The sequence below is a fragment of the Kwoniella mangroviensis genome (genome assembly GCF_000507465.2).
Source record: "Kwoniella mangroviensis CBS 8507 chromosome 1 map unlocalized Ctg01, whole genome shotgun sequence".
NCBI lineage: Eukaryota > Fungi > Basidiomycota > Tremellomycetes > Tremellales > Cryptococcaceae > Kwoniella > Kwoniella mangrovensis.
In genome coordinates, this window is record NW_027062533.1 from 99,707 (window position 1) to 110,740 (window position 11,034).

General features: G+C 45.1%; 6 protein-coding genes across 6 annotated transcripts; 3 read left to right on the top strand and 3 right to left on the bottom strand.

Annotated features, from left to right (window-relative positions):
* Window positions 1-317: 317 nt before the first annotated feature.
* Window positions 318-1,534, bottom strand: I203_100035 (uncharacterized protein; the record flags this gene model as incomplete). Its single annotated transcript, XM_019151235.1, has 5 exons — window positions 318-589; window positions 660-787; window positions 899-992; window positions 1,102-1,343; window positions 1,509-1,534. 5 exons carry the CDS (start codon window positions 1,532-1,534, stop codon window positions 318-320), a joined length of 762 nt encoding a protein of 253 aa, XP_018999560.1.
* Window positions 1,535-1,943: 409 nt separating this feature from the next.
* Window positions 1,944-2,861, top strand: I203_100036 (uncharacterized protein; the record flags this gene model as incomplete). Its single annotated transcript, XM_019151234.1, has 4 exons — window positions 1,944-1,979; window positions 2,050-2,085; window positions 2,182-2,250; window positions 2,565-2,861. 4 exons carry the CDS (start codon window positions 1,944-1,946, stop codon window positions 2,859-2,861), a joined length of 438 nt encoding a protein of 145 aa, XP_018999559.1.
* Window positions 2,862-3,261: 400 nt separating this feature from the next.
* On the bottom strand, window positions 3,262-3,612 carry I203_100037 (uncharacterized protein; the record flags this gene model as incomplete). Its single annotated transcript, XM_019151233.1, has 1 exon — window positions 3,262-3,612. One exon carries the CDS (start codon window positions 3,610-3,612, stop codon window positions 3,262-3,264), a length of 351 nt encoding a protein of 116 aa, XP_018999558.1.
* Window positions 3,613-4,058: 446 nt separating this feature from the next.
* Window positions 4,059-5,294, top strand: I203_100038 (uncharacterized protein; the record flags this gene model as incomplete). The annotated part of the gene is made up of 2 exons (XM_019151232.1): window positions 4,059-4,601; window positions 4,776-5,294. 2 exons carry the CDS (start codon window positions 4,059-4,061, stop codon window positions 5,292-5,294), a joined length of 1,062 nt encoding a protein of 353 aa, XP_018999557.1.
* Window positions 5,295-6,271: 977 nt separating this feature from the next.
* On the bottom strand, window positions 6,272-7,203 carry I203_100039 (60S ribosomal protein eL33; the record flags this gene model as incomplete). Its single annotated transcript, XM_019151231.1, has 4 exons — window positions 6,272-6,295; window positions 6,375-6,468; window positions 6,629-6,693; window positions 7,060-7,203. The coding sequence occupies 4 exons, from the start codon at window positions 7,201-7,203 to the stop codon at window positions 6,272-6,274; spliced, it is 327 nt and encodes a 108-aa protein (XP_018999556.1).
* A 2,024-nt stretch (window positions 7,204-9,227) lies between these two features.
* On the top strand, window positions 9,228-10,950 carry I203_100040 (uncharacterized protein; the record flags this gene model as incomplete). The annotated part of the gene is made up of 3 exons (XM_019151230.1): window positions 9,228-9,442; window positions 9,600-9,843; window positions 9,925-10,950. 3 exons carry the CDS (start codon window positions 9,228-9,230, stop codon window positions 10,948-10,950), a joined length of 1,485 nt encoding a protein of 494 aa, XP_018999555.1.
* Window positions 10,951-11,034: the final 84 nt, after the last annotated feature.

The following is an 11,034-nucleotide window of genomic DNA, read 5'->3' on the forward strand; positions in this document are numbered from 1 at the left end:
ATTGGGAAATGGACTCTATGAGCGGGGAAAAAAACATGAGCAAGAAAAAGACCATCCCAACTGGGCTATACTGGATGAGATCGCGATTAATCGTGATATAGTCGTTTCGATGCATGTATAAACACAATAAGATGATAGGGCATGATTCTACAACAGTACGGGGTAAGGACAAGGAGTAATATTATCTACCTTCTACTTCTCAATCGACTTCATTCCTTTGGGAAAAGAGTGGGCAATCTCTCTAATATTCCTGATCAATCTTCTTCCACCTGCATCCCTTGAATGACTCGACATTCTTCTCAAAGCTGATGATACTATCATGCCTCGAGAATACCCATCTCTCTCCATTTCTCGCTCAACTCAGCCACGCCCTGACCCATCCCTTGGTTGGTCATCAAATCCTTCATTACCAATATATCAAACTCTTTGCCAAACGCGAGGAAATGGGCGAAAAGGGAATTGAAATGAGCTTCGATGGAAAGATGTAAGATCTGTTCGAAATGCTGATGATATAAATGAGCAAAGATTCGGAAAAGGTGCTTGTAGATATGTTTGGCGGTGTATGCGAATGAGTTTGGGAAGTCTCGACCTGCGGTAACATCGGATAATCATTAGCATCGCATGCGGGGATGTACAGTCGTATATGGGCCATTGCTCACCTGACTTTGTAGGGAAGACGTTCTCATCATCGAGTAATTTCTGTAACCATGACATTACAAAGTCGATGTAGGTGGGAGCGGGAAGAGAAACTAATCGTTGATTTTGATCTGGCCAGAGGAAGTTGAGTCTGTCAAGAAGGGGTTTGTAAGCCAATCATTCGACAATGCAGATGTAGGTCAAGAACCGGTTAAGTCGAGAAGGCGGAGGCCATGTTACAAGACTGAACAAAACCACTCACGTCGGTCCAGCTGACATGGTAGGACAATTCTGTAAAATGCAGAAATCGGTTAAAGCGCCATAGAAATGATTCAGATTATGGTAGAAGTCGAACACTAGTAAGTTCATCATATAATCAGCACCACATTCACTGCATGAGTTGACATTAAAGATATGATACGGAGACGTGAAGGGATAATCCCACCACAAAATGATCTCACTCACGATTCACTGCTACCCATTCATTGACATCAACGTATTTTGGAGGAGCCACGATAGTCTTGAAACTCCCTTTGACCAAAGCAGCTTTGACGAATGGTTGGCACAGATACAAGGGTTTAGGTTGGGGTGATCCCGATGTGAGTGGGTTCTGGGTGAACTCTGCTCCTGGGGATGGCAGGGGTTCGAAGAAGCCCGTTTGGGAGGTTGGGGTGTTAAGAGGGGATCGTTTGGGGGCACGAAGACGGCTGAGTGAGTGGGAGAAACAAAGTCAGCTTCGATGGACAGGTATGAACTAAAAAAATCATCGTGAATTGGAGGATGATAAGTGAGATGCGTAGGTTGACGTTCAACTTTGACAGGCCAGGGGTAATTCAAGGAAGAGAATGAAGAGAGCGAGCATGACCACTCACCCTATGGAGTTGAGGAAGCCGGACATGTTCGAAATAGATTGAGTGGATCTACCAGTATGAAGCCGAGGAAGACTGCCTGAGCCTTGCTCTGTGGGTAGTTCGTGATGAGGTAGATGTCGAGTTATGAAGAAGAGACTGAGATATGGTTTAGTTGGACTTGGTGTGAGGTAGGGGGAATAGGCCGTTGTAGACTGGATCCAAGCGCGTCACCGAGTAAGGAGAGTTACTTTGTCTTTCACGCTCACCTCATACTCTATAAGAGTAACCCATTTAACAAGCGATACAGTCCCAACTCATTCATTCGAAACATTACCACCACATAACATAAGTATACCATCTATCATCAGTGTCATACAGCTCAACTCGATCAACACATCAAGTCAGACAACAAAACACTATCGGAAGCAGGGAGAGAACAGACACACCCTAGCAAGGATGGTATACATAAAAAATTGGACAGATTTTGAGACTGTAAGTGATCATTTCACTCAACGCCAACGATGTTTCGCTCGTCTGACCACAACGTTGGTGATATATGTAGGCAACGACAGATCTATATGCTCGATCACCATCCAAGGTCAGTTTACAGATCAAATAATACACCACGGTCCAGCTACGGATTTCTCCTTGACCACTGAAATATGACAGCTGATATTGTCTGTGTGATTAACAGGTCAGGTATTGTGTCAAGTTTGTACCGAAATCTGGGCAGTTGGTATTGAAAGTGACGGATGATGTGAAGGTGAGTATTCTGCATTGATCGATTACGGTAGACGAGGGAGCGCTTCCATTTCTTTCCTGTATCTAATCCGTTCAGAACTCACTTTTTCTGGAAAGTCATCAAGCTCATCTCTGTCTCCGTGACCATCTGCGTTCATCCTTCACACCTTTCCATCCACCAAACCATTCTTTCCAACCTTTGAGTCGCTTCTTGTTAGTCAAGTAGTCCCTAGCCTTATGATCTAAATTACAAGATATATCGTCGAACATCTCCATCAAACAACCCTTGATCATACACAGATAAACTAAACTAACTCTTCATTGTCACTCCCACAGTGCATAAAATACAAATCCCACTCATCGATAATACTCAACCGATTCGAATCCCTTAATCTCCGATTACTCACTCAGATGTCCAATACCCGTCCGAAGAGATTACCTATACCCAACCCAGCTAGTGGTCTTGGTACGCCGGCCGTAGAGACACCTGAAAGAGGAGGAACACCGGCTCTAGAAGAGGTAGCATCAAACGATAAGGACAAGTCGCAGGGTGGACCAGGTGGTAGTAATGCGGGGCAGGCGGCCAAGAGCGGAGGAGGAGGAGGAAAGAAGAAGAAGAAGGGAAAGAAGTAAAGATTGGTGATGGGTTTTTCATATAATGCATTTTACATATCATGGTTGTACAACATGATTTCAAGTCACAGATACGAGATTGCATCTGATTTGAACGAGATCGAAAGTCGTTGGTCGGACCGGTTCACAGAAATCCTCCTGATCGGTGGTGTATACCTACTTGCTTCGTACAGATCTTGTATATCTGCAGATCCGCTCGAGCACCACGGTATCTCCTCTTTCTGACTGTTATAGCTAGAACCGATGGTATACGTCTTCATGACCCATATCTCCATATCTGATTGTTGACTGAATGTTAAATAATTTGAAATTCGTAATGCAGTGCTATATGACAACTCAGCACAAATCCCTCTGATATACCGATCCGATCATGACAACAAAACTAAATTGGACTAACTTCTCACACCTTCACTTCACTCAGTGTACTTTCCAGCCCCTGACCTCTTTCCCTCAGCCCGTCAATCCTCTCACCGAGTCTATCGATCTCCCCGCTCTTCTCTAATACCTGACTATCATGTATCTCCCGTATATAGCTTTTAATCAGTCGTTGACTTTCTTCGGGGTTTGCTTTAGACGGCGAAAAGTCGTTGAGTACTTCGATCGATTTGGGTTCTTTTACAGAGGTGGGCTTTGAGGAGTTGAAAGTGGGAGCTGAGGAAGAAGGACCGTCTAGTAGGGATGATAATGTTGCTACAGGTAAGGAGAGGAGGTGGGAAAGGTCGGATGAGATGTTTGAGGGGGATAGGGACATTGGGAATATCCAATTGAGTGTCGAAATGTAGAATGAATTCGCTGAAGATGTAGCTTTTTTGCTCGAGCGGTATCTGGTTGCTCTGATATGATGCTCTATATTTTTTCTTACGCTGATGAAGAGATATATGTAAGAGAGACAAGAGAGATGGTGAGTTGCTGGACTGCAAGGTGATTGATGTTGGACGGAAACCACAAACCATGTATGGATGTGGAGACCCCGCAATCACTGTTCATGGTGGACTAACAATTTTGAACGAATTGCGACCTCGAATCTTTCCTTTGTTGGTCATTTCGAATTCTATCCACATTCATCGATCTCTCAGCTTGGAATCCAAACCCTAAAGCTTCATAGGGTCTCACCAGCGACCTATATTCTATCGGGAGCTTCGACTATCGCCGTTTCGTTATTGTAAGAAGACAATATCAGTCAAGACCTGATACAAAATGTCATTATCCTCTTCGACCCTCTCTCTTAAATTCATGCAACGTGGTTTAGCCCGTTCCCAACCACCCAACTCTCAACCTTCTACGCCGAACACAAAGAGCAGCACAAGCGATGCTGTGTCATCTACACCCTCCTCCTCATCAAAGCCTAGTGAGGCCTATCTGTCAGCCAGTGCGTCAGCAGCAGCGAGAGGAGAGAAGATGGTAATCCAGAATGAAGAAGAATGGTTCATCCCTCCTTCTTCGTCGAGGGTCCAGAATAACGGATTGATACACTCGAAGAATGTCAGTGGCCCAGTGTTCGAGTCGAGCTATGTACCGTTCCTCATTGGTTCATCGTCTGATGCTGGACCTTCGAATGCCGAGGGGAGTAGTGGGAGTGGAGGAGGCGGGAGGATGACCTTTGGTGGGTTTGGAAAGGATAAGGTTAAACTCAAGGTGGAGAAGGAGGATGATAACGAAGATAGGGATGAGGATGAGGATATGGATGATGATGTAGAAGTGGAGCAGACGATAAAGGAGAGGAAGACCAAGATAATCAAGGTGAGTTTCGCGATTTTTGGACCCTTGTGGAAAGTGCTGTATATTGGCGTCACATCGTGTTGTCGACATTGACATCCTCATATGACGATTTATGCACTGCATAATCTTACGGACTGTGGACATTTACAAAGAGAAATAAATGATTTTGTGCTGATATTCATCTCGAACACTTAGAATGAACCTGAAAAATCTCAGCGTCCTCGTACATTCGTCAAACCAGCTATATCCCCTCCTCCTCAATCATCAAACCATACCAAGACCAAATCCCAGCAAAGCCAGAATCAGAAAACAACACCAAGTGAAAGACCAATGTCAATGGCCGAGAAGATGCGTCAAACGATATCATCTTCTCGTAATTCACCTTCGACTTCATCTACATCAAATACAAATACGGATTCACCAAATACATATACAAATACAAATCCAAATTCAAATTCACCTGCACCTTCTTCAGAGTCAAGTAAGAAGACCAAAAATAAGAACAAGAATAAGAGACCAGCGAGTGAAAGAGAGTCGTCTGCGGGAACCTTGACTTCCCCTTTGATCAGTAAGAAGAAGATAAAGACGGAGCCGCAGTCTCAGTCGCAGGGACAGAGACAGGGGCAGACGATGAGTTTGGACGAAAGGGAGAAAGCTATAAAAGCTCAGAAGAAGAAGGATAAGAAGAAAGCTAAAGTGCAAGCTCAGAATTGAGGGAATGATATCTCTCATAGTGGGCTGTGGGACCCAAAAGTTGTGATTAGACTAGACCAGATTGGAAGATAATCATAAGAGAGAATCGAAATTGAGCAATGGCATAAGATAGGTGTTGATATTGTAGGAGGTTTGTTTGGTCTAAAGTCACCAGTTGCGCCATTCTGTATGTATATGTACTGTATCGTCACGAGAATCATGCATATCCCTTTGCACAGTTATGGAATTGTCGTATATGCTATATGCTATATGCTATATGCTATATGCTATATACACTAGGTACTATGTACTATGTACTATATAACCATGTACTATAACATGAAAACATCGGAATGATGAGTGATCTATATGCAAATCAACTGTGCAGCGTCCTTTCTGATATATAATGATAGCTCATCAATCAGCTTAACAGACATGACGATCTTTTATGCACATATTCAATTCAATCCGCAAATCTCACCGATGTTATTTTGTATTCGGCAGTATATAGTACCATAAGTACGCAGCTGAGTACTTGATGTGCGCAAGCAGTATGACTCTGGAGCCAATACCATCAGGCTTATCAAGGCCATAAATATAAAGTACGACACAACACACCAGTAGTCATTCGATCAGATAACCTCCATCGATTCCGCTTGAAATTATCAACTCCTACCAGGTTATCAGATCTCTATCGCATCAAAGTGGTACATCGCCAACATGTTAAGCCTTGACAAGAATCCTTCCATTAGTTTTTTTATTTCCAGTCAGTCCAGTGAATGAACGATGAGATAATCGAATAAGATGAATCATGCGTCGTAATCCTGATCAACATAGCCACTCAGTCTTAATCAGTGATATTAAAAGCTCTCTCCGTGTTTATCTTAAGATCTGCATCTCCCAAAAATGGTACATGGAAAATAATCGTATCATTTGTATATTGAGAAACCTGTTATGGAAGGAATGCTATGGTGGCGTGTAGAAGGGGTGTGAGAGGATTAGATGGTGGAGGGGAAGAGCATCTACGATATCATAAAGACGAAACATCAGTCTATGTCATCTAGCGGTCTGATAAGAGACGTGGAGGGATCGGTCACTCACGATTCGGCAAGAAGCACCGAACACCTTGGCGGGGAGGTTGACTCTGAACTTGGCTTTGGCAACACCAGAGTTACCGTGAGGTCGAGAGATTCGGCTGTGTGTGCAAAGTCGAGATGAGATACCAAGATGATGTGAAGTTGATTGATGGGATGTCAAAAACAGAATGACATCAAGGAAAGAGAAGATTAGAAAGAGATGACGGATCAGCGATCTATCCTTACATCCTAATTCCGAATACAGACTCAACCACTCACCCCCAGATGACTCGGACTCGGCTACCGTTGATCTCTCGCTTGGCTTTGTAGACGTAGGCAACTCGCTAATGAATGGAAAGACGATGTCAGCGGTATGTGCGGGTGATGGTGATCCAATCATCTCGTCAAACAGGGCAGGACTGGACAGAACAGGACAACAACTTCTGCAACCTCCCCAGACATCATGATGGATCCATGCTGTTATCCTTCTCTTGCCAACTGGGGGGTAACGACACTGTACTACTATCCCTTCTCATCATTCGAATCCAGTATGACCAATCCTCGTTCTTCATTCTATACATTCCCTCCTCCACCATCTAACCATTCTACTGATCCAATTCCTTCTCTCCTTTATGCCTTCCTCCACATCCTCACAACAATGTCCTATCCTATCCCATACTGACGAACTGCCATGACGACTGTACACTCACTTTACCCAAGTAATGTCTGGCAGCCTCCTTGCTGTCCACACCCTCAATTTGAACTAACGATTGGTTAGGTCTGGAGTTTCTCTTTCCCCTCTTGTGTCCGAGGATTCGGCCTTTTGTGTAGAGTCTGTTGGTATAGGTGAGCATTGAGGTTGGCGAGGTTAAGTTGGTAATGGATACAGATGATTTGATGGTTCGTTGCAAGATGATGGTTTGGATCAAGTTGGAGAAAGAATTTCGATAAAGTCAGCATTCATCCTTATCTCCATGATATCCCCAGCCTACTCCTCCCCCTACAGCTTCTTCTCCTTCATCAGAGCGGGACCTTCACTCACCGAGTAGCGGCCATCTTGTCCTAATTTTTGATATTTTTGAAGGATGAAGAAAGTAACAACAGAACAGCTAACGATGAACAATAACCTTGAATGGACGACAAACGACGGGACAGTAAGCAGAAGCTAGCACCAACACTACACTGCCAGAGCCAGAGCCAAAAACCTCGAAATCGACATTCCCACTTTCCCTGAAACCGATGCCATGCTCTCATTTTTACCATAGACGCAGGTCGGCGAATCCCGGTGATATCGCCAAGGTGAACTGGCTGATCCCAGTGTGGCATACCCATCGGATGTACTATTATCCCCGATGAAGACGCGTTGTAGCTGATATTTCTATTCTTCATCTTCCTGCTGTGATCTCCTGAAACGCTAGCTGCGGGACACACTCAAGTCACTCTTCTGCGATGTCAAGGGTCGAAGATATGGATCAGGTAATGCTATGTGGCAGTACGACGTCTATATCTCCTCTCTTCCTTGGACCAAGATACATGTATCCCGTTCAACGACAGATGACAGGCCATTAATTCTCCCAGACACCTTGATCTCTCACTAGCCTCTGATAGCTCAAGCGTGATCTCTCTCTCTCTAAGCAAGCTCGCCTGGGCTACTTACTACCTTTGATTATCTCGTCATATATGCCGTCTCAGCTTATAGATGACAACGTGAATAATCCTTTATCATGCAATTCGTCGATATCATCCTTTGATGATGCATCATTATGAGTTTATGTACTAAGCAGATGGAACGGTTTGAATGTGCGGTCAAAATTCAAGCTGTATGCTACAGTACTGTTCTTAGACCACTTCGTTCATCTATGTTGACACGACCATATAGATTGTTTTCATTTACTCCCTCTGAAGTAGCCATTCCCTTCTACCGACTTTGAGAGTCACCTTAGTTCGCTCGACCGCAAGCTATACCAAAGTTTAAGCATCTCTCACTTCAAGCAGGAAAAACAAGAAATACAAAATCCCGCGATATCCAAATTGTGGGAAATAGGATAAGTGCATAGAAAGATTTACATCCCTGCCGAGGCCACTCGTATCCCATATCCGAGCGGAATAACCAAGTACCGAATAGAGAGGTGGATCCTGTAATGTACATCCGTATCCAAATCCATATAGAATTGTCAACTTGATCACAGACACCTTCGCCAACATAACAACAACAACAGCAGCAACCACGAGCAAAGAAAGCAAAGCGACGAAACGGTAAGTGCTTGTATCTGCCATTCAAACGGGCACGCCCGGACCGTATCGCAACGATAATTTACGAGGAGATACCCGCCGCAGTGTGTGGGATTCAGGGTGAGGAGAGGGAACCCTCATGACACGCTTTTGCATCTTTGTTTTGTTATTTTACGTGTTTCACGTCATTTTATTGCACAGCCCTAGTGTGAATATAACGGGGGTTTGTTTGCACGATGGGATTCCTGTTTTGGTGCCAAGATTTCTGGATTGCCATACCATACCATTCGACGCTTTGTTCGCCTTGCTCACTTTTGCTCACTTTTGCCATCACACACCCTCACTCATTCACAGGTCAAATACTCACCATCTTAGCATCTTGATCTTCATTTTACATCTTTACATCTCTTCTTTCTTTTCTTGTCAATTTCAAACCTCATCTTATAGTCAACTATCAACTCATATCGATCTCTCGTTTACTCTTGCAGGACAGATCGGATCACACACACACACACATTCTCACACCAGCCAACGCGCCCCAACGCGTCTTTCTTCTTTTTCTTTTTCTCGATCAAATCCGACTAATAGACAAGCTATCACAGCAGCCTTCCTCACCTTCACCTTGATATCAATCGACATCGACAAAATGTCAAGAATCGCCACTACAGCCCTCCTTCTCTCTATACTGTCTACTGGAGCTTACGCTCAGTCTAGCGCAGCCAGTGCCGCTGCGTCAGGTGCGACTGCTGCCGCCTCCGCTGCGTCGTCAGGTGCTACTTTAGCTCAAACTGGCACTGATGCGGATCAAAGTGTTCTGACAATGACTGCGACCATCTCTGCCCCTCAAGGATTCTCCATCCCGTGAGTTGGACAACCTCTCTCCAGTATTCCTTGCACAATCTCAAAGCTAGCAACGAAACCGCTGGTTGCTTGACGCTCGGATTGGTCCCTGGCATTTGGACAATGACATCGTAGATCGGACGTGAATGTTATGCTGACTAGTATGTCTTGCGTATAGAGCCTTGAGCGAACTCACCTCCGGTGCTCCTACCGATACCACTGTCGCGCTTGACACCACCTACACCGCCGGCGCCACACAAACTGCCCTCTCTGCTGCTCCCGCCCTCCCCACCTCCGCTTTGACCATCGCCAATTACCCTGCATTGGATGTCGTTCCTCCTACCAACTCCTCGGAAGTTCAAGAATGGTTGAGCAAGATTGATATGTCGAAAGTACCCACTTACAACACCACTACTGGAGATGTGAGTGATCCCTTCATATCTCACGATCTCATTTGTCCCTCGATGGATTCATACTAATCTTTATCATTTTTTTTCGTTCAGTGCTCTACCGACCCAACAGCCATAACCGACGGACGATGTTGGTGGACTTGTGGTGGATGTACGCGGGATACCGATATCACCGAATGTCCCGATAAGATGACTTGGGGATTATCGTACGATGATGGACCTTCACCTTTCACTCCCCTCTTGTTAGACTACCTCGACGAAGAGAGCATCAAGACCACTTTCTTCTTGGTCGGTTCCAGGGTTTTATCCCGACCTGAGATCGTCCAATCCCAGTATATGGCCGGCCACCATCTCTCCGTTCACACCTGGTCTCACACCGCTCTTACCACCCAGACCAACGAGCAGATCGTCGCTGAATTAGGATGGACCGCCAAAGTCATCAGGGATGTTACTGGAGTTACACCCAACACTTTCAGACCCCCTTATGGTGATATCGATGATAGAGTAAGAGCTATCGCCGCTCAGATGGGTATGACCCCTATTATCTGGACTTCTTACAAGGAAGGTGTGACAGATACCAACTTTGACACCAACGATTGGCATATTTCCGGTGGTACCGCTACAGGAGCTTCATCTTTCCAAACGTTCGATACCATCTTGAACGAATACGTACCCAAGTTGGATACTGGATTCATCGTCTTGGCTCATGACTTGTATCAGCAAACTGTCGATTTGGCCGTAGGATACGTTTTACCTCAAGCTATCGCATCCGGTAAATTCCAATTGAAATCAATCATTGAATGTCTCGGTAAACCCCTTTCGGAAGCTTACATTGAAACTTCCGCCAACGCCACAACAACTCAAGTCACCTCTGCCTCCGATGGATCAACTTACTTCCAAGCTTCTGTCGGGACCGCCACCGGATCCCTCGCATCGATCACCACTGGTGGTGCTGCTGCTTCCGGTTCCGGTTCCGGTGCTTCTGGATCCGCCTCGGCTTCAGCCTCAGGCTCATCAGGATCATCGAGCGGTGCTGAAACTCGGTTCGTTGTTGACAAGTTCGTTCCTGCCGTTGTTGCTTTCACGGTGGTAGCTTTGGGTATGATGGTTGTTGCTTAGAGTGGTTGATGACGTGCGCGAGAAGAAAAGTAGATATACATATCAAACATGGGAGAGAACTGAGGAAAGGGATAAAAGGGATGA